The sequence below is a fragment of the Sceloporus occidentalis genome, unplaced genomic scaffold (assembly GCF_023333645.1).
Source record: "Sceloporus occidentalis isolate IW3139 unplaced genomic scaffold, rSceOcc1.0.p SCAF_26, whole genome shotgun sequence".
NCBI classification, from domain to species: Eukaryota; Metazoa; Chordata; class Lepidosauria; order Squamata; family Phrynosomatidae; genus Sceloporus; species Sceloporus occidentalis.
In genome coordinates this window covers 8,675,800-8,700,113 of record NW_028317006.1, presented here as the reverse complement: position 1 = coordinate 8,700,113, position 24,314 = coordinate 8,675,800, and the positions used below count along the sequence as shown (strand labels likewise).

Below are 24,314 nucleotides of genomic sequence, written 5' to 3'. Positions count from 1 at the left end.
GATCCACTTTGCGTTGCTCAATTAAACAATCTAAAGTAACAATTGCATTTTCCTTCACCATTTGTCTAAATTAACTGCTGTCATTTTAGACTATGTGGCCACGCAGGAAGCGATCCAATTACTGGACAAAGCTGCGTATAAACAACAAAAAAAAAGTGAAGGCATCACATGCAAACATCTACATATGATTTCTATAGCGCCATCATCTTCCTCAAATAGGAAAACCGGACATAACATGTTTTGCATAACAGCCCTGGACCATGCTCAAACTAGCTTACTATTTAGAAGTTAGTATGTCCTTTTCGGTGTAACGTCCTTTACAATGAAAAAGTAATACGAACACGTCCTCTCTGCGTCATGATTGAGAGCTCCCTGCTGATGCATGGTACATCAGGCTGAAGTTATCAGGATATTTTTCCGGTAAATGCTTTACATATTCTGTATGCCTTATAGATCTTGATGGATGCATACAAAACAACCAGCTCCTAAAACTTATATCTGCCTCCTATATTATATATATCTCTCTATATCCATCCATATGATAGCACTGGTTTATTCATGAATTGTTACACACTGCAAAAGAATAACCCAATACAGTTTTTTCCGTGGCATGAATTATTTTGTATTTTCTTTTGACACAGAGACACAAAATAGGTTTTCTTTTTATTTTATTTTTTTCAGATTCAAAATACAGTAATACATTTATTCTCTTTATAAATATACCAATGATACTACAAAAAAATCCAGTGTGTATATCATTAAGTCTTAATAAAGTGCTGGCTTAGTGTTGCTGGAAGCTACACCACCAAAACCAAGATTCCATTCATAAAACCCGAAGGTTGCATTAAAACCATTATGTGTTGCAAAACAAAACCTTGACCGTTAAAACACGCATTCGAGATGAGAAAACGCATTGCGAATCCTCTAACCGCTGTGTAACTCTGCCAGGCTTCTTCAAGTAAACCATAAAAAAAACCATTGGCGAGTATTTCAATCGCCTCGCAATGAACTGACCCTCCCGTCTGTCTCATCCTGAAACAGGAAAATATTTAATATAGTGGGATCATTCCAGTACCAAAGATTTGGCCAACAAGGCCCATACTCAAGAAGGCATCCGTACTAAAAGGCCTGCATTAAAGAGTATGCAAGCCAGAGAAAGGACACAGCGGAACGCGTCCAAGTTTGAATATCAGAGGTAAAGCAAACCCCACAGCCTAGTGTTCCGGACAATCATCTTTGCTTTCTATCTCTTAAGATTCTGTCACCTACTTCATCCAACTTCTGTCTCAAGCAAGACTTTAATGGAAACGCATGTTTAAGCATTTTGTACATGGTTATACTACAAAGCTTATCATAAAGAAAAACGTTATGCTAAATATCACAGTGATTAGTGTTAACAGAGTAAGAATAAACTCAAAATGCCAAACACGTTCCCTCCATCCACTTACATTCTAATCCGTTTAATGAGCAATATATTCACCAACTTTCAAGGGTCAAGTCAGGCAGACTTCTGCTAAAGTTGCCCCCTTTATAGCCATGTAAGACAGTTGGGGGCAAGCAGGTGAAACTGCATATTTTCTAGGTTTACCTAAAAAGAGGTTTCCTGGTTCATAATAAACACAGTGTATACTCGCTGCTATTCAATACTATTTACCACTTGTGAACAGCATATCCACCCTCATGTAAGTGATCAGCGTATGGGGGGGGGGGGGGAGGCTGGTTTCGTTTTATTATTTAAGAAGTTTAACCACTAAGAAAATAGGCATGTATGGAGTCCTGATTGTCTTTGCAACATACAATAGCTGTACCGTACTTTAAATACAGTGCACTGGGTCCGATAACTGTAAATGCAATTTGTTCATTTTTAAATGCAGATTAGCATATAAAAACATCAGCTTTTGAATAGAAATATACATTTACCATGAAGACACCTTAGACATCATTTCTGATCCATTTACAGTTTTGACTATATACAAGGCACAATATTACAGAAAACGGATTTAGAATTTTAGTTATTGCAGCCAGTCAGCAGAAACTCGACCCAACCTCAATTCAGCTCGCTGATCAGAGTAATAGTACCTAGATTTGTGACCAGCATATAACAGATTTCAGAAAGAACGTGGAATGCACATGAAGTCATAAGGAAAGCAGGTTCTTGGCAGCTATTACTGCACAGATACGGACTACTGCAGGTCTGCGAGTATGTAGATAAAAGCTTCTTTATTGAAGCGCAACATGAAACTTTATTTTTTTTAGAAGCTGAGTCACAACTGGGCGAGTGTATCCTAGACATTTTGGCGAAACCAAAAGGGATCGCAAACACCGTTGGGCATGAAGCAATTATTTATGGACGTGCTGTAGACACTTGGAACAGTTCTGCTGGGTAGCCCGTTTAACCACTTGGTAACGTTTATTAGAAAAGGCAAACACCTTTATACATTGGGAAAGGTTAAGGCACGATATATTTATATATATATATGGAAGACTGTGCCGACATCTTTAGAAGGTTTATGTGATTAGGCACTATCTGCATTTTTCCCCAGAGCCCACCCATAAAAATGCAAAAGACATCAGTTTAATGGATACTTTCAGGGTATCAAATCAAAAGGAGATTTAGATTTACAGTAACGGATATTAAATATTTCCTTAGATAAGTTACCATATACATTTATCTACTATAGCCTTAAAGGAAGATGCTTGATTTTTCTATTATCTGATTAAGGGTACATCTCACCATAGTCCCGCTCAGTAACCTAGGCATATGCTTTGTGCCCCGATTTGGTCTAAGACACGGATAGAGAGCAGTACTGCATCAGTCTAAATAACATCTGGGATTATACCCTGCCGGCCTTCTTGCTTTGATTTGCGAAGTTCCGCAGGATGTTGGGAGTCTCCTCCATGACTCGTACCAGCAGATTGTCAATGTAATCTTCCAGCTCCCGTACCTGTGATTCCTTTTTAGAAATGGTCTCTTTCTGCTTCAGGACCAGTTGTATCAGCTCGTCATGTGTAAGCTGGGCATAAGCGTAAGATGGATCGGAGGAGTCATATTTCTGGAATAGAACAGGAACGTAAAGAAGTGATTGAAATACATTGACTTCCAGCAAGCAAGTTGCACTCATCCAAAAGTTCAGATAAATAAGTGTGCCATGTAAATGCCATCATGCACAGACTGATGTTTTGCGCCAACTATCACAATAAAGGCCAACCTGTTCCTCTTTAGTCCCTACGGGCTCGCAATGCATTGTTTTTAATGGGTTTAAGGGGTTATTCATAAATGAATGGGATTTTAGTACCAATGCAGAGTCACAGGTAATATCATTGATGAGCAGGATACAGGTGCCTGTCTATGGTCACGAGGGGTGGCTTTATTGACTAGCATTCTGTGCCGGCTTTTGGCATTATACCAAGATTACCGCAAAACATTTCAAAGGGAAAAAAATTCCCTAAGTTTCATATGAACACTTATTTCATACATTTCCACATGAAACTTATTTCCTGAACTCTGGAGAAGTCTGTCATTTAAAGCATTCCACAGGACTCTTAGAATACATTTAAGACCTCATTCAACACCCAAAATTGGTACTTTAATAGGAAACACATGCAGAGCGCCATCTTTGAAGGGGGGGACTTAGTAATTGAATAAATCTTTTCACCATATTTTCCTTATTAAAGAACAGAAGCATTATAGAACCGCTTCGTGTTTACAGAAACAATATGAAGTGTAAACCACAAGGAATTATTAGTCCCTTGGTTCCCAGCGAGAATCTTCTATAAATGTTTACAAAGCTCCCTTAGGATAATGGTTATTTAGAACAGCCTTAAATCTTAATTGGTGTGAAGAAAGAGCTGTCAATAGACCGCAGTCTAGACTAAGCAGAGCTTTGCTGGAGCCCTCCTGCAGCTTACACAGCAGCTGTTCGGCGTTCAAGTATATTTAAATAAAATAAACCAGAATAAAAAAGGGTGTGGAGAAATATTCTAAGAGCAATTAGAATACAACTCCCATGACCTTAAACACAGTGTGCGAGTAAGCGACAGATGTGCGGACAGTATTATCACTGTGTGCTGATAACAGAGGATTGACTTTGCCTTATATTCACTTGCATTGATATCCATATCACGCTATGGTGTATAATGTTACCTTGGTGTTTATGGCATTGAGAGTGTTCTCATAGGCTTTGATTGGCTGGGAGACGTTGGAAGGCTTGGTGTGGTTTGTGTTCATGGGCTTCACTGGATGAGTTCTGCAAAGAAACAAAAACGCCGTCTGCATGAGTCTTACACTTATAGGAAAAAAAGTAGAAACAGGAAAAAAGATGTGTTTTAATCTATGAAGACTATCCATACACTCCAGTCATGCAATGAGATAGATCTACTTTTATCTTTCCAGCGAATGAACAGAGTTGAGTTTAATCTGACCCTTTAACCTCAACATCTTACACCCATATAAATTGGCAATGTGAGACGATGAATAACTGGAATATATACATCTTATCATACAATCACACAACCGAGGATAATCGCTCCAGCACACAAACGTTCCAATGCGCTGCTGCTGGGGTAGTGGGGTTTTTGCTCTGTAGGGTTCAGGTAAGGAGTTGCCAAGTCAAACAATGCTATTAATGAGAAGTCAGGCTCTTGTTTACATTTACACATTATACACATTCTTCCCCTATACACTTAAAGCAATGATTCTTTGTACAGAGCTGGACTTTACTGAATGATCATATTGACTGCCATTAAAGAGAGACCTCAGTATACTCCTGCATTAAAATGTTGTTATAGTGCAACACAACTTATACCACAGCTTGACAAACCCCAGGTGCCAGGTCGCTGTGGCAATTATAAATCACCTCTGCAACGCCTGCATCGTGACCCAGCGGTGGTGAAGAGGAAGGAGCAGGCAGCTCGTACGCAGTGCAGGCAGGTCTTCACGAGAAAAGAGGGAATAGTATATGTGTGTGTGTGTATATATATATATATATATATATATATATATATATATATATATATCAAATTGTCATTGTGTATAGATGTGTGCGTGTGTATAGTGCCAGACTTAATGTGTGATTGTGTAGTGTGGTGTTGGCGTGTATGAGCGCATGGTGTTAACACACGATTAGGACAGAAGGGCAGCTTGGAAGAGAACCTTAGCAAATTCCTAACATAAGTTGGCGCGCAGTACAGAGAGAAAATGTATTCATCGTTTATTATAGAGGGGAAAATGCGTCCCACAGAACGCTTTAAGAAATCCAAGGAGGGAGTTTACCTACACCATTTCTTCAATGGCGTTATTAGAACACAATGATCTGCCATAGCAAGCGGTGATCTTAACTAGGTTATATGTATAACTATTGTAGCAACTGAAGTCCATCACTGTGTGATTCGTGAAGTCACGTTCAACCGCTTCGTTTTATTCCATGGTATAGAAATATTTTCACAGGACCGCAGGATAAACTGTATAGTTATCCTGTTTAAATTACCAAGGAAGTTAATGTTCAGAAAAGAAAGCACTAGAAGGTTTTTTTATGTTTAACATAATGTGTATAAGCATCCTTTAAGGGAACCCGCTCTTCCTAACCCTTTAAGACATTCTGGGAAGCAACAAATCCTATCAGTCACCCCATATATACTGAAATGAGGTACACAATCATAATGTTTAAACGTGCATGGTAGATATTCTCTCCAGTGTGCTTAGTGGCCGAAAACTTCTCGTTTGGGAACCCTATTTCCCCCCCAGACAATTCCCCGACAATCACCAATTTTCAAACTTAAGGTTGGGTAAAGGTTATTAAATGGACAGCTGCTTCAAAATACATTAGTAAATAAATAAAGATGCTGTTCCAAAATAAACAAAATTCTATATGGTTTTAAATGATTTTACCATTTCCTCTGTTTGGTGCCACATGACAATTGTGTTTTTGTTTCGTTTTTTTTTTAATGGTTTCTGGGAAGGGTTCATCATTTAGTTACAATTGTGGTAAACTCAGCATGTTAGGCGGATAAGCAATGCATATACCGTATTGGCTCGGATATACGCCACCCCCGTGTATAGGCCGCACCCTAAAAGTTTGTTGCGTTTTTAAAGAATTTTTTTTTTTTTTTTTTTAAAGACATGCTGCCACTCTGTCTCCCCCCCCCCCCAAGATATGCTGCCACTCTCCCCCCCCCCCCGAGATATGCTGCCACTGTCCCCCGTCCCCCCCCCCGAGATATGCTGCCACTATCCTCCTCCTCCTCGAGATATGCTGCCACTCTGTCTCCCCCCCCCCCAAGATATGCTGCCACTCCCCCCCCCGAGATATGCTGCCACTGTCCCCCGTCCCCCCCCCCCCGAGATATGCTGCCACTATCCTCCTCCTCCTCGAGATATGCTGCCATTCTGTCCCCCCCCCCCGACTTACCAGAGCAGACTCCCGGGTGTCTTGCGGGGGACACCTACGCAATACGCGTATACAACTTGCGGTGCCGGGACTCAGCGGATGTCCCGGCACCGGAAGTCGTATACGCGTATTGCGTAGGTGTCCCCCGCCGGCCCCGCAAGACACCCGGGAGTCTGCTCTGGTAAGTCTTGGGGGCAGAGGTAAAACGCATCGTGCGGACGTTCACCGCTGCCGGTGAACGTCTGCACGATGCGCTTAGACAATCTCCCGTGCCGGCACCCCCCTGTGGAAAGTGCTGGCAGGGGAGGCTGTCTGAGCGTATCAGAGAGTAGGATACGGGTCCCCTGCACCGCTGCGGGGGATCTGTATCCTAACCCTGCTGCCTGCCCGGAACTGCATGTCCCGGGCGTCGGGCGCTAGACCCCGAATATAGGCCGCACCCCCACTTTAAAGACTTAAAGTGGGGGGAAAAAGTGCGGCCTATATTCGAACCAATACGGTACTAGATAATGCTTTACTATAAAAGCTACAGAGTCCACGTCTGGAATGGTATCTATAAAGTCGTAAGACATGAAAGGAATAGCAATCCTATGGGCCTAATACCATGCAAAATAAATAAGAATCTTCTGTGAAGAAAAATGCTTACAACTGTCCTATTTTGCATTGCTGCCAAGAAAAACAGTAATTTTACAGAAGATAAAAATCAAAAGGTAAAGTGAAAAAGAAAAAAGAATGCGGTTTCTCTCACCTTTGCCTCGAAGACACTGTTCCACCGCTCTGCACGGTAGGGATTGGATGTGTCTCAGAGGGTGAAACCCATGCCCGCAGCAGCTTCTTCTTGCCAGACGTTTCAGAAGCCTCACTGGTTGGATTTGTTGGGGACTCTGTTCTAGGGGTATTAGGGTTATCAGATGGAAGAGTTACAGAGTGTGATAAAGAGCTAGAAACAGAGTTAGTGTGAGAAGAATTTTCAGGTGAGAACGGGTGGTTGGAATCCCTGCTTTCATGGTCCACATTACTCTTTGGAATATCCCTCGTAATGTCTTCAATGACATTGCCTGGAATATCGCGGAAGGACTTATTGCCCTCTGGCGTACCCTCGCTTTCGGTGGCTGTATTCTTCTTGTCCTTCTCCATAGTTAAATCAGCTGGGTTGTTCTCAGGTTTTAAAGCACTGTTTGTTTGCAATGTGGAATAAAGATTGTTCTTTTCATTTTGCGGCACAACGGATGATGTTTTACTAGCTGAAACACTCTTACGCTCTACAATAAGTGGTTCACTTTTGCTTTCAAGCTGCTCATCATCTGAGGTCCCTTCTGGATTCTCTGGAATGACTGGAAGCTCATCCAGCCTGTAACCCAAGTCATCGATTACTGGCATTGCCATCTTTATGTTGGTTATTGACTGAGCTGAGACACTAAGCGAGGCACCAACTCGAGATGCCTGCTCTGTTACTCTCTTGGTCTTAAGAGATGCATCAGCCGATGATTTATCCATAAGCTGGGATGGTTGTGAAGCCAGTATACTCTCGGATACAGGTTCCTCTACTTTATTTATTCTGGAAGTGCTTCTAGGTGCTGGCTTTGGTGGGATTGGTTTCACTTCCCTTACTTGTTCTTCTTTTTGCAGAGCTACCTGGGATCGAGGCGCTGGCTTTGGAGGTTCCTTAACATTCTGAGGCACAGAATCATGGTATTTTTCTGACACTTCAGAAGACAAAACAGACTTTGCTTCATATCCATCATCAGTACCCAAGGTGAAACCTTCACTATTTCTATTAATAGGTTCAAACACGGGCTCTGGTTTGTTGTCTAACAATGAATCGGAATCCTCGGGAGGCCCCAAGTGTACAGGAAGAATCCCCTTCACCAGTTGTACATCCACTACATCAGTTGGATCTGTGCTTGTAGATTTGCCCTTTAGTTGATCAAGAAGCGACTTCACATAAGTCTTTTTTACTTTGCTTTTTTCACTGAACGGGGCAACTACTTGAACCTCCTTTGGTTCAGCTGGTTCACTTGAGGAAGGACCTGACCTCCAAAACAAAGGCATTGATGGTTTTTCATATGGTTCTGTTGACTCTAAACTAGTGAAGGTTTCTGAAGGGGAATTTGGGCATTTATCATGAAAAGGATTAGAGACGGGATCAGGTGTTGTAGGAGAATAATTCAAAGTAGTTTTATTTTGGGTATCCGTCCCCTTCTGCAATTTAGATGCAGTTAGAGCATTCTGACCACCAGAAAAAGATGCTTCAAGAAAAGTAGCGTTAGAAAGAAATGAAGAAGAAAGCTTGGCTTTGGTTTCAGCCTCTGAAGACACGTCCAGTCTGTAAAGAGGACAGAATAAAATCTGCAGGTCAGTTGCCTCGCAGATAAAACAAAGTTCAACAATAATAAAACAGGCACTTTGAATCAACTGCCAATCACAAAGGCAACCGGTTTTCCACATGGTCTTAGATATTTATATGGACCAGAATTGTTCTTAAAAGCCATCATATGCACTTAAATGTGTAGTCCCTTGGATTTATTTTTGGGCCATTATACACTGCAGTATAGTATGGGATATCACCGAACAAAAGCTATTCAAATTTCAAAGTTCCCATTCTGAATAGTAGTCTGGACTCATTAGCACAAGCCAAGCTCAAAGTGGCAGAGCCATTAAAGACCTAATTAAATGTTTTATCCATAGGCCTACATTGGTGGGATGGTACCCCTAAAAGGATTTGGAATGCTTGTCTAGGAATATTAGAATATAACAGAGCTAAATATGCTACTGTGAAGTCAGGGTAATTGTTTGAGATAGCTGAATTATTTTTCTTTAGTGAAACCATGGAACCCCCCAACTTTGCACCTCAATAGGGATCACTAACTATAAACTTACATTGGAAAAGACAATGCCTATTGTTGTAGTATGAAGTTAATATAAGAAACGGTCAGAGAACACATTCATGTACTACAGAAAAATAAACCGAGGTCTTTGGTTTCAATGGAGAAAGGACTCTTTAGAGTATATATTTTAGAGAAAGCATGGGTAGGTCAAGCAAATGAGAGCTTATACAGAACATAAGAAACCAACTAAGGACTATTTAGTCTGCCCATTTTTCAAGCTATTACAAAACGTTCAAACTTTTTTTGGGCACATGACCTTAACATATGCATTCTGTATTCCCTAGATGTAGTAACATCTTCCACCTCTGCTGGAAGGACAATGCACTTACCTATTACACCAAGTCCATGGTGCACAGCTGCAAACAGACTATAATTGCTATAGATCCCAACCCGAGAACAAGCTTCTCAATTTAAAATGTTATTTAAGGCAGGGCTGTATACAATTAACGGCTCTGGAAGCTGCAGAACTGGCCCTTTGGGTTTTCTGTCCTGATCCTATATACGTCTCCTTAAGAAATATACTTTCCTCCTGTACTTTGTTAAATCAGGTTATGAATTTAAAGGTTTCTATTATATTCTGCTCCTATTTTTTTCTAGTAAGCCATATACCCTTTTAGTTGCCATATTTAAAGTCCCCGCAAAAGCGGTGAATTTGAAAATCACAATAGAGTTCTGTACGTGCTACTTTACTGCAAAAAATAAATAAAATCATTTGTGGGAAGATAATTAGTATAGCAGCGAAAACATACTGTATACTATAAGGCTGCATCGGTGTAAATCGAGTGAGTTAAGAGAACCTGCAGGAAAGAGGTGGATGCGCTTCCTTATTGTGGGACGGAGCATTAACTAGGTGTGTTATTTGGACTGGAGCCAAGTGAATACATAGCCATGTCAATGATTTCAACACTGAGAAATACCAAACTACACCCAGGATTGGAAATGTTTCCAATTGTCAGCCTGGATGAGATGAAAAATTTCTCACTAGCATTTTTTTTTTTTTTTACCAGCATTCACCCTGTGCTAGTGGTGACAGGAAGCCAAATCATGTCTCATTCATTACACATAGTATCATGGAAACTACTAAACACATGTTAAGTGATTTTACCAATAAGACGCCATTAAAATGTTGACTTCACTGTATAAAAAACATTTTCTATCACTATTTATAATTCTTCAATACAAACCTGAGATGCTCGAGAGGTGCCGACATTCTCACTCATAATAGTAATCATTTGTAGCCCCAAATAGTAACTTTACACTTTTGTTTTCTTTGATAAAAACTTATTTGAAATAAACATTTCATATTTTCCTCATTGGGTTAATAGGGGCTTTTAGTATAATCCTTCATTGTTAACACTGCAATAAAGGTGAGCCTTTACTAGATACAGCTGCTATGAACCGTCTAAGTTTCCAGGTGTATCAAGAACACCTTTGCTATACTAGCTGCTTCTTTTACATTATTTTGAATATTTAAACTATAACAGCAAAGAAAACCAACATGGTCACCTTTAGCGCAGACACTTCTGCTAAATTAATACGGCAAAGCATAAGATAAACGAACCTTGGTTTAACAGCTGAGGTTTTGGAACCTCTCTCTGGGGGCTGCGGCTGTTGGGGAGGCTTCTCATCACACAGGGCATCTTCAAATGGATTCTGTGAAGTCTTCTTGCTTTTATTATCTGAGGGTCGTTCAGATTTTAATGCACCCTCAGTAGCTTTCGGACCGTCGTTCTTCAAGGGCACTTCAGGCAAGTTCTCAACTTCAGTAGTTTTAGGAGAATCTTTTCTTCCAGTCACCAAAGACAGAAGGGATGACATTTTGTTCTCCTGCTTTTTGTTCTCCTTTGATTCTTTTGGCACACCTGACATCAAAGGAGGACTTCTGGATCTTGGCTTTTCTCCCTTGTTGTTGTGGGAAGGCAGTGTTAAAGACTTAAGGGACTCGTTAGAGGAAGAAGTGGACAGTTCTTTTTCCGGGGAGTTGTTAGAAGTGCTTGAAGTCTCCTTGGGAGGTTTATAAGACAGGTTTTCAGCAGATGCGTAGAGGGGAGCTTTACGGATGGTTAGTGGTGAATTGGTGAGAGAGTTGTCTTTGGGACTTTCACTTCTTGGTTCAGCCTCTTCCATATAGACATGATTTCCATTGATGCACAAGTTGGATCGAGTGATGGGATCATTCTTAGACTTCATGCCACTGAAGAAAGAGAGCCCTTCTTTCTTGTTTCCGGAAGCAATTTGATTCAGCTGCTTGGTGTCTGCACTTGCGGTTCTTTTGTGGGTCATAATTGCAGGAAGATTAGGAAACCTCCCTGGAAACAAAAACAGACAACAGGCAATGTGTTAGGCCTAGGTGGACATTATATGATCTACAAGAAAAGCTACCTAAATGACAAGGGAAGCAACTTAAATGTATTCACAGTACAGGGCACTTTAAATGCACCAGGGTATTTCTAGGCAACAAAGGAATGGTTATTACCATCTTTACATGGCTCATCTTATGCACAATTCCACACATTAGAAAATGGAATCTTATATATCTTGGAGGTAACAGAGGTTTCAGATAGCCATAACAAATAAAAGAAAACAGTTCAAGTGTCAATGAGGTGGGGATAGTGCAAGAAGGCACAGTCTGTTTCTGAGAGAACGACAAACCAGGTCCAGAGTGCTAAATGTTTTATGAGTAAATGCACTGCCGCTGCAAGCAGATTCAAATATATTGGGAAATGCATGCGGAAGTCCATCTTGCGTGGAAAAGTCTATTTTCCAATTATGTTTTTACGCCAAGTCTGTTTTGCTTGGACTTCAATGGATTTTACCGCATGCAACTTGTAGAATGCATTAGAGAGTGAGCTTTCTTTCTCATTTAACGCCTCCTCCCCTGAGCGTGTGCGTGAGCTTGGACATGCTCAGTAGCACACTGAAATCAACGGAGTAACCACAGCAGTAAACAACACATATGTTATCTAAACACTGATGTTTTGCTTGCATACATGCTACTGGTACTCCCACTGATTTAAGTGACCGCTCGGAGTGCACCGATTTCAGTAAGCTACTCAACAATTCTGGTTTCAACAGCATTTCAGAAAAGGTCAAAGGCAGAGGTCTCAGTTTCTAACTCCTTTAACCACATAGTGCATGTGCAGGCAGTAAAATGCATTAGAATGCACAAAAATAGGTCCCGAAATACAATAAAAATACACTTGGGGACTCTTCCTTTAAGACACATTTAGACTCACTTTCAGATACAGGAGATCCTGAAGCTTGGTTTAAATCAGAAGAAAAATCACTAGGCTTGAGCACTGTCCTTTGAGATGATGGCTGGAACGTTGGCAGGACAGACATGGACTGGGAAATGGAATTCTTTTTCAGCCCTGGTTGTTTGTTAAACAGCGTCTTCAGTTTGGACTTCTTCTTTTCGGTTTCGGGCATGTCGTCATCGCTGTCATCCCCGTACTGGCCTGTGCTGGGAACTATAGCCGAGGCAGTGTCGGGGAATCCATCCCGACGCTTGTTTTTGAGTTTGTCCTTCAGCTTCCCAAAAGGTGAGCGCGATTTCTCCTTCATGGAAAGGTCAAACATGCTGGCAGTCATGTTGTTCCTCATGAACTGGACTTCTACTTCTATCTGACCACGTTCCTTCTCCTTTTTTCCAGGCTTTGACTTCAGAGGATACCACCTTGAAAAGATTAAAAGAATGCGAGATTAAGTAAAACTGGATATTGCAGTCTATCAAATCAGACCTGTCACTCAAATTCTATGCATTATACTTTAATGTATTTGACATAAGATTTGTTTATGGACAATCCATACACAGATGTTTTATTTTGCCACCTCTCACGCAGCTAACGTGGCCCTCTTTAAATTTAGAAGAGGGAGAGCTCTAGTTACCTAGCCTGGGATGTTCGTAGGTATGATCATACACGGCCAGCTCAGACCTTATAGGAGAAGCTCCCTAGGGCTTACGGTTGAAATGCATTTAATGCTCAGCTCTCCTATAAACCTATTTAGTGAATATACCCTTACAGCCAATAAGGGATACATCCACAGAGATCAATATAGGATCGCACCAAAAAGTGTCAAGCAGCAGCAGTAAAGTAGCCAGGGGCCACAGTTACCAGACTTCTAGGACGTGTTGTCATCGCGAACAATGATGTCAAGGTCAGACTCGTTTCTCATTAATTAAGAGTTTAGAATTTGCACCTTGTAATAATGGATTATCTATAATTATCATGAAACGTGTCATTTCAAACCACCTGTCAATATTCACTGTTGCCTGCAAACAAAAGCGACACCATTTCTAAAGCTTACAGTAACCACCAGCTCAGCCTCTATCAGCAGTCCTTCAATTACGGCTCTCATGCAAGGACATGCCAACAGAGGTCAGAAACCAAAGTTAGTTTAACAGGAAGTGAATCTACATCATAACAGAGAAAACGCTTCTTCCAACGATAAAATCATAAAAACAACAAACATTACAAGACTAGCTAAGACGACATTTCTAGGACCTGCGCAGAAACCGGTGCTAAGGGTTAATCCGTATATAGAGCAGCAGAACAATTTTATATTTTAACTGAATACCTTAGTGCGGGGATTAGGCTATTCACGCATTCAGACAAGCTTTCAGCACACATTCCACAGATCACAGAACCAATTACTGTTCCAAAAATGAATAGAGTGGTATATACATTATAGTAGATTAGCGCTGAATTTTGTGCCTATAAACTTTATCTGCAGACCTGAAGGGTGCCATTGTAGGCAGTCAATATATTTTGGTTGACTTTCCGTACTCAATTACCACACTGAGCTGATGCTTTATGGCAATGCTAATAAAGTCCTGTCTGTCTAATGAACACCCCCCAACCCCAGAGTCTGACAAACACTGAGCCATTCGATTCTATATAGGTCTGTCTACTTGACTGGGCTAAGATAAGAAAAGCATACACATGAGGGTAGTTGTCTGAATTTGTATTATTATGTAAAAACTACATAACACTTGAGATTCTTAACATAGTACCAGTAATTATCAAAGAATATCATAGAGAGATCAGCTAATTTAAATAAAAAAAACCCAATTAGAAACGATTTTTCACCTAATCACAGTGCTGTATAGAGTAATGTATACTAACATTGTAAAAAACCTGGTTTTATGTAATTTCCAATAAACTTCCTCTATCTGCAGACCTGGTGGCTGCCATTGTCAGTCATGTGGTATTACGGAGGACATTCCCCGAACTCACACTGAACCGATTCTTCATGGCAATGTTAATGGAGTCCATTCCTCCATAGACTTTGATTAGTCAGATGTGTGCTAAAGACTGAGCCATTCTTTTGTATACCACAATGCAGTATTATAATAAAATACTACACAAAAACTAGAGCTTATTTTTAGTCTTATACTAGTAATAAAAAGGGGAAGTTCCCCTATATGTTCTTTTACAATTTATTGAAAATGTTTACTTCACTGGAACTTTCCATGCTATAATCTACATTATTAGAGAGCTGTGGTGCAGAGTGGGATCTTTCCTCCTACGCAGACTGTACTGCAAAAACACCCCAAACAGAACGGGTGGGAGTTAAAGAAATGTGATTAGATAGCTCAAAAAAGAACCGATTCTGAACGGCTAAGGAGTGCTAGGTCGGGAATCGCCTCCCTTCTGATAAGGTGCTGTGTAAGCGAAAGAATGACATGTATCAGCGTACTTCATGGAAATGAATTATTCTCTGTTACATCAGATAAGCTTCATTCTAGTGATGTCAGGAAATTAACTATGTATTTGGCTGCGTAGGACTATGAACAGGCTCCTAACAAGAGCAGATTCAGTCAACGTGCGATTGGCTGAAGGGCAGCACTTAAATTTTAGGTGATATTTCTACTTCAAAACACAATTGTGCCTTTCGGCAGCGATTGAGAAGAGTGCCAATATATTTTTATTCCTGTAAAATAACATGATTATTCTGAGCTAGTATTTACATATATTTTACATAAACCTTACTCAGGAAGGTCTGTCACAACTGGATCTTAGATTTTATGAAATAAAAAGTTTCCCAATGATGATGATGTATTTCTTATCATTAAACCTTGTTAAATTACATATATCTAGGAACTTGGCTGATCATTTGATTATGGACACATCAAACAAAACCTAAACCTACTAGACAATGGTCAACAATCAAAGGGCAAACTCTCCCCTTATAATGCGAAACCCCAGGGGAATTAACACGCATGTTGTGAGCTGCGTGTCTTCATCTGGGAATGTATATCTTAAGACAGCTACTGAACCATTCTGAAGAGAATGGTGTTTGACCAGAAACGGGTGCTTTTAGGAGCACATTTAGGAGAAAATGTAGATATGGGGGACACTTGCTCTGTCATAAGATACAGTGCTTCTAGACCCCCTAGAATGAGCAGTTAAGAGGGGACACCCACGTCTGGAATGGACCAGAAGTACCCCAAGGTCTCTGGTCTCCCAATCTTGAAAGCCCTGGATTAGGAGACCCTGGACATAGTCTACTTGCTCAGTTTCATAAGGCGACTTTGCCCCCATTACTGTTTTACATGCAAAGCTCTAAGTTTTTCTAGTTTCAGTCATGCAGTCAGTAGGAGTAAACATGCTATACTTACACGCATCAGCTATAAATAGCAACAACCACAATAGGTAGATACGTCACATGCATTTTAAAAGAATTTTATTGATATTTGTAAAGAGTAATCAACTTCTGCGATTGCAGGATGTGTTCTTTAAAAAAAAGTCACACCCTGGGTTACAAAACGCAACACTTGCTTCTAAAAATAAATGTAATCTCCGTCATGTCCATCCTACGAAGATAAGTAGGCTGAACGGTATGTTGCAATGAAGCCCCAAACAAGCATTTTAAAACGGGTTTCAAGCAACCGCAAGACATGGGACACTGGAAAAAAGATGTGCTAGTTTAACTCAAATGTTAAATTTGGTCTCAACTACTTTTGACAATGAATTAATGTAAAAACCAACAACGCTGGAGGCAAATGTCCATACCTCCCTCCCATCCTATGGGGAGAGTCTATTCCATGAGACTGATTTAATGTTATCCGATTCATGTTCCCGTCCTTCTCTAGCGATGATCCTTTCTAACAAATGATACCTGTTCAAATCCACTTACAGGGATTCTACGATGAAGCATCAATATGCATGATGTCTAAACACCAGCTCGTCTAGGAACGCATTGACTAGTGAGAAAAGCCACCTTTATATATTTTGTACACAAAAAGACGAGCAATCTTTGCCCTTTTTTGCACTTGCTTTTACTTAGCTTACTTTTGGGGGTCAATCTACTGCCAGGGCCTAACATTGTATAAACCGACTTCTAGATTCTTACCGGAAAGAAGGAGCACAATAAATAATTCCTAATGCCCCGCGTTAAATACATTATACAGATGCGACCACAGATCAGCGCTGCTTGTTTATAGCCACATGCCTGAGTTCCAGCCAAGTGCCATTAAGACGTATCATTTGCCAACACCTAAGGTGTGTCAGAAGAGTCACATGGCCCTGCCACGGGGGCGCAGAGAACACAAAACCCAATGTGTTAACATCACAAGAACATTTCCAAGAACATCCAACTCCTCTGAATAACCGATGTGGCTTCCCAAAACACAGAACACGGTCTAAAGGGATAGCCGACCACTGCAATGTCAGGTTCTTCCAACATCTTATTATGTAGGTATCAACATACACTCCAAAGAACAATGGAGACATAAGAACTCATTTGGAGAAAGCAAGGCACAGTTTTATTCTCTTGTATTCTGCAGCCAGTGGCGTCACTCTTTAAAATACCTTCATCCTCCATCGCGATGCTTAGCGTGATGGACATGGCTTCAGAACCCATGCAAAGTGAAACGCACGTTAGAAGGACAGAAGCGAGGACACACAGGTTCTGCAATTTCTTCTTAAAGAAAAGGTCATGCTGAATTTTTATTTGAATTATTACAGCAGAAGCAGAAAGAACTCTCTTGGATGCAGATGAGAGTTTTTTTTAAGTAGTTTATGCATTAAGGGAGTTAAAAAATGCCAGCATTTTCACTGCCTGAACCAACTGGAAGTGGACAACGTCTTGTAATTGCTTAAACATTGTGCCTGTACGCAGGGACGGGCGGACATGCTCGGCAAGTAACCGAGTAGCATTTGTCGGCTAAACACTGGGCGTTACTGATCCTTTAAAAAGGACATTTTGCCGTCGCTCACAGCCCCATCAAATACATATTATGGTACAGATGTTACCATACCGAGTTGAACTAACATCACCCACCGGATAAAATATTTGACCAGGAAGTTTATTAAATAATGCAAAGTATCTCCATAACAAAATGCAAATATCCCCTAGAATAAACAATGTTCAGAAAGCAACAAGGACTCTGTTCTTCAGAGCCTGCAAACTAGGAGACATTTCAGTACCCAACGGCCATCCCATCGGATCTGGAGTCGTTTTTCTCAGCTACACTTTTACGGGACATGTCGGGGCTGTCCGGTTACAGATCACGGCCAGGCACTGTAGGTAGATTCTGGAAGGTCTCATTTGTTTTGCGTGGCCCATAGAGATAGCAACCGCCTGGAATGTCAGAGGGAGGGAGCTGTAGTTGAAACAGAGTTCATGGGCATAAATATTTCAAGGGTTCTGGGAAAAAAACATCCACTCGTAACACTTATTAAACCTGTTGGAATTCCTTGAAATCTTACAGATCAGGAGCAAGTGCGGGATAGATATACTTATCAAATTATCAAAACATCATGACTGCCGGAGAGATCTCATAGAGCCAACACTGCAGATATATGGGTCCAGTCCTACCTTGTAGGTAATTATTACCATTACCCAGGCAATGGACTGCTCAGCGTTTGAATCTGGAGAGACCCCACTCACTCTCAGCATCTAGTGTCAGTGACATAAATAAAAATACAATACAGAAGACCACATTGAAACTCCCCCCCCCCCCCCCGCTTTGCTTCCTGATGTAAAGTTTTGTTTTCTTATGATCAACGTGCTTTAAAGTATTTACAGGTGACAGCTTTGCTTGGTGGCATTTTAGAGATTGCCAATGCTGCAGCTTACAGATCATACATAACACCATTATATTGTGTGCAAACGAATGATGCATTATGTGTCTAACGCAGACATAAGGAATGCCGTCCGACCGGCTTCATGCGTAATAACACTGGGCCTCTGTATTGTTTAACCGGTATCTATACGAGGTACAGAAACATACCACAAGCTGACTCAACCGGTGGTTTCACAGAGCAGCTTATTATAGCTCGCTAAACGAAGCACAGCATTTGCCGAGCGATCATCTGATGATAACACATAATACACCCCTAGAAACAAAACGATGACAAAGTAAAACAAAAACAACAGGTATTCCATGCCCTCTATGAAGATGCACTAATGGTTTTTAAACATTAAATGGTTTTAAACAGCTCGCTGATAATCAATGCCTGGCGTGGCAGAGGGTTCGGCATGGCGGGGCTTCTTACCGCAAAACCTTGTTTCTCTGGTTGTTTTCAACAGTACTCAAGCTCATTTACATAATACAATTCATGGATTACACAGCTAGTTTAATTTTAGCGTGTTTAATAATTTTCACACTCATGCAATTTTGTTATTATGTTGATTGTAGTAAATCATCTAAGCGATCATCCATAGGTCAGTAAAATTACACACAGGCAAGCAGGGAGTATCCAGAACAATTGGGTAGTATATATCTACCACACACACATATACACGTGTTAGTGACGCACCATGCTTACGGTGCTACGTGACCTGCTTGCAGAATTACAGACACATAGCATGTCTGGCGTTTATCAGGGCGGGAAATTAGGTGGCGTGAATGTCTCTAATTACCGAAATATTGGAAAACGTTTTTTAATTGAAGAATATTAGAAGAAATGGCTATTTTTTTATTTTTTTTTAATGGTCAGGATGATATGCCAACGCAGCCGATACACATTATGTGTTTACAGGAAATGTATATTGTGCACCGCACTGTAACACCTCTTGTCTAAATCTATTCTTAGAAAATGCAGCCTTTATTCAAACACGCAGCAGGCGGCAACAAGGGGGGCGGCAGGCGGCAACAAGGGGGGCGGCAGGCGGCAACAAGGGGGGCGGCAGGCGGCAACAAGGGGGGCGGCAGGCGGCAACAAGGGGGGCGGCAGGCGGCAACAAGGGGGGCGGCAGGCGGCAACAAGGGGGGCGGCAACAATCTTCCCAGAGTATTTTATGATCAAGACTGCCATTCCAACTTGGTCATTTGACTGTTCCGTTCCTGCATAACAGCCCCGTATCTGGCTTACCGTTCTGGCATCCGAACAGCGTCCCAAGAAGAATTTAATCTGATTATGGAGTTTACAGGCAAACAAGTAGGCTTTTCAGAGCAGATTAAGTGTCTGACTGCTTTGGGACATTCTGTCTGTTAAATTAAGTGCCTGACTTTCACCGTCTTTTTTTCTTAAATGACAGATTTTTTTTGTTACCAGTATTAGAGTAAAAATAAAGTTTTAAAAAGAAAACTGCAGTTTTTGAAAAACAGTTTTAGCCTCATGTGTTCACCCAGCTGCATATTAACTATTAGCGTTCTAGCTCCACTATCGAGGTTATCTTTTAGCTCAGTATACTAGAAAGACGCTCTGACTCCTTATCATTCTGCAAGTGGTAAACAGTATGGCTCAGTCCTAATCACCCAGCAGGACGCTATGACTCATGAATGTGTACAGAAACACACTTCTCATTGCCATAAAGAATAAGCTCAGTGAGGTGTTTGAGCAGGTAAGCGACCAAAGTATGACTGACAACAATGTCAGCCTCCAGGTGTACGGAAGAAGGAAGTTTATTGGTGAAAAACTAAATAAAACCAGTTTTTTTGCAATATTAACCTACATTTCTGTGTATCTTGGACTTCATCTTAAAGCTACATCCCAGCCTGGACTCCTAGTAACCTCCTATTACTGACGTACTTGTACATACGATACATGAAGTTAAGAGGCAGCACGGGATATGGGGGACACTACAGCTATGGAAGCAACCAGTTTTAGTTCTTTTGACAAAGCCTGGACTTTGAGTTCCATTTCCACAAAGATTAGCTGCCCTTTTACTACATCACTATTAGTCCTCTTTCATTGTGCCCGGTGAACTCAAGCTATAGCCGACTGCCTTGTAGAGTATTAATAATTCATGTTCTTCTAGCTAAGCATAAATCTATAATGTCTGAGGAACTGAATCCTGTAAACACATCTCCAGATACTTACAGTTACCGCGGCAATAAGTGTGTTAAGGATCTATGGTGTCTGTGTCCGTCGCATGCCAGGAGCACGGACAAAAGCAATCCGGTTAAATATTAACCAACTTTTCATGGAATAGGAAGGAAACACCTGCACCTGCTCTCTCGATCTGCCAGCTGTGTAAAGCCCAATATTAATTTACTTGTCATTTCCTCCCTGGCGTTTAACATGCGGACCAGAAACACTTCTGTTGCTTCCTAAGGGGGTAGTCATTTCCCCCCAAATGATACACTTCATTGACCAATCATTACTTACAATAAAAATACAAATTGGGTTTACGACAAACTAAAAATCATTGAAACCAAGGCTTTGCCATAAATCTCTAAAGTAATCTGGTCCACTGAGCATGACAAATATATTTTGATTAAAGATTAGTCAGAAAAGTCATACCAGCTTCCGGACCAAAACCACATTTTATACACCAGATCAGTGGCGTGTATCACTGGGGGGTACGTTGCCGCAGGGACCTTAACATTAGTTTAATCACAGAATGTAAATTTGGTAGCTTCCATCTGGCTTTAGGTTAACTTTCTAGGAGCCAATTCTTCCACTTACTATTAAAACTTGAGTAACGCAAAAATGAACCTGGTTACTAGAGACCGTCGTGCCCAACGCTTACAGGCAGACTTCACGTTCTGCTAATACATATTAGAAAGTCAACTAAAGGTAGACTTTATAAATAATAATAAAAATAAAGTATTTATTCTTCAACCATGAACTTTGTATGAAAGTACCATAAGGATAGATGGCAAGCTCATGGGGAGGGCCCTCAACTCCTGCTGTGTCTGTAAATGTATATCTGTTAATAAATATTATTTATATAGCACCAACATTCCGCACAGCGTTTCTTACAATACATACAGTCAAGGGTTATGACATTCAGTAAAGAGGGCCCTGCTCGCAAGAGCTTACAATCTATTTATGCTTTTGTTAACCACCCCCATCTTAAAATACACAGCACTGAGTGATATGTTGGAGCTGAATAGAGAATAATAATAATAAATAATAATGTGCAGCCTGGGTATCAGTTGATTAAAGAGTGAAAAAGGAATCAATGTAACCCAGATAAACATCTTGGGGTAACTATAAACCAAACCGATTGCCATGTGTAATTATAACAGTATAGTCATTATGGGCTTTAAGACTGATGTTTATTTCAGAGAATGTTAAAGATCCACTTGCTAAATAACCATCTTCCTGGTTAAGGGAAATTCCTGGCAAATAGGTCAAGTGCGATTGCAACAATAACAAAATGCACCGCAATAGTCGACTAAATGTTTAGTGAATGCTTCATGAATCCGATGTAAGTTCAGTATGAATTTACATATAAGACAGGGATCCAGGTATTTATGTACGCAACATGACTTACGGAGTCAGCTACACTGACATCATTGAGCTGGCTTCTTCTAACAAATAAGGTAATTAACGTTTTATAGCAGCTTGGTCCAAATTATGGAACGCAAATTATGAAATGTTATTGCGAGAGAGATGTACACATTAATGTATGTGCCGCTGACGACAGATCTGCATTACAGGCATATACATTGTTTAAATGGATCCAGATAATTGAGCATTTATTTAACGCCCAATTACAGTAAAATATTTGGGGTCCCAACTCTGCTTTGTATTTAATTCCTTTTCATCAAAAACAGTGAATCAGCTCATAAAAGTGAGATTTTTTGTACATTGTATTCTATTAGGTGGCTTATTGGACTAGTGAACATTTGGTATGGTATTTTGGCGATAGAATGAGTGTTTCTACAAATATTAAAGTATGAATAAGTCTGAAGAAGACACCTAAGTAGCCTTGAAATCTCACAATCTATTTGATTTCAGTTAACCTAGGTATACATTTCATTTTATTATTAAAGTTTTCCCCACAAAACCACAAGAGTATTCACAAAAGGCCTGCAACAGCCATTAGTCACCCAATTATTTTCATTCCTTCGCCGTGCCTATTTAATCACACAGTTCTCAGCAACATGTGACTCGTTGCTGATGCATGAAAATATTTACACTCACTCAGGAATTGTGTAAATAAAACAAATCCCAACAAAAAAAACCCAGCAACGAGCCCCGTTGTATCTATCGGCGTTGCGGCTTCAAAGACTGACACCTGAAAGGTGTGAATGGAAAGGTACGGGAGCATATTTCTTCGCTAATGTCCCTGGAAGACACTCTGTGGGAGTAGGGTTGGTGCCCGCAGACAGAGGGGGAAACACTCAGTAACATTAGGGGCGCTGCACAAATTAAGCACAGCATACGTAAATAAAAAAATAGTAAACCGATAGATTGTCAGGATATCTATGGGATCACATTATATTTATATTTTAGAGACCAGAGTTGTAGATGAGTGGAACAGCCTCTCAGAAAAAGCAGTAGAGGTTAAAAAGCACCGGATAGACATATGGCTGTCCTGAATCTAAGATAAGACCTAAAACTATGCTTTTAAAGCAGGATTAAATATACCAAATGGATCTAATCTATGGCAGTGTTTTACATAGAAAGTTTAGAAAACGTATAAACGCAGAACATAAGGAATTTTGGGTTAAACGGTGACTGGTACTGGGGTAATTTATAGAGGTCATACTGCGGAACCACTAGTGATATAAACTGTTGCTGTTAGCTTTATAACCATTATTAAGAGCTAATTATTATTATTGGGAGGTTAATTCTGTTCCTTAAATCCTTCAAGTGTGAACCCATTCCTTAGGGACACCTGGCCCAGGACCCCATACTTACTGGACCTTCCTCCTGTTCTTGTTCTGGTGCAGCTCCCACAGGTTAAGCTCCAGTTGTCCCAGGAACTTGTCCATCCCCACCAGGGCCCTGTGCATGACGATGACCCGAACCGTGCACCGCTCTTGGTTGTCATTGTGAAGTAGCGGAACTTCAAAGGTGGCCTCCTCTTTCCACACAGGAGCAACTGCCTTCTCGGCTACCGTGGTGGAGTACTTTTCCTTGCCTAGCTGAATGATGGCGTAGGCATCGTTGGTGCTGGCCTTACCCTTTGACCTGAGCGCTTTAGCCTGTAACACGGTAACCTGGACGTGAGTGGGAAACCAGGTCTGAGACTGCTGGGCTAGAGACATCTTGGTCGGCGGGACTTCTACCTCGAAGTGCGTATCTACCTGCCGACTCGCCCTGGGTATATGGAGGGCGGGGCGGCAACTGTATCGCTGCTCAACAGGTAGGCGGTGCTAGCAGGAGACGTAACCCCCACTCCCTTGTGTGCTCTCCCTGACAACCAGGGAGAGACTGTACTCATGTACTGGAAACAGAGCGGGCGCTATGGAACCGCTACCTAGCACATCACGTGGCCTGACCCCGGCCTATAAGAGTAAGGTATTTACTTGTTGCTAGGATTTTCGAGGGCTACTTATCAATGGTGCGCAGCCCGGTAAGTCTGTGTAACCTGCGCCTTGTCTGTTTTATGGCTTGCAGCTCCTCTATCAGACCGCAGGTTACAAGACTTTGTCATACGGATGTGGTCCAATCACAGCCGCGCTAACACAGAACCTGTTTTTTTTTTTATTTTGTTACTTTTTATATTATTGACGTATGGAGGTACGTGTCGGCGTGGCTGTAACAGGTAGTTTGACGAACAGGTGCACACCCGGAAACGAGTGCTGGAACGCAGAATCTTGCGTATGTCTCTTCCTTTCTCGCCTATTGGCTACTGGTGTGATAATGATTACTTTCAAAATGACCCGAAAGAATAAATAGTAAATATA

At 41.0% G+C, this 24,314-nt stretch overlaps 1 protein-coding gene across 1 annotated transcript; it reads right to left on the bottom strand.

The window, feature by feature from the left end:
- Positions 1–990: 990 nt before the first annotated feature.
- On the bottom strand, positions 991–23,672 carry LOC149300127 (rab11 family-interacting protein 1-like). Its single transcript, XM_089485562.1, has 6 exons — positions 23,323–23,672; positions 12,511–12,950; positions 10,836–11,583; positions 4,160–4,247; positions 2,841–3,053; positions 991–1,032 (listed from the first exon to the last, which is right to left on the bottom strand). Exons 1-6 carry the CDS (start codon positions 23,670–23,672, stop codon positions 991–993), a joined length of 1,881 nt encoding a protein of 626 aa, XP_089341688.1.
- Positions 23,673–24,314: the final 642 nt, after the last annotated feature.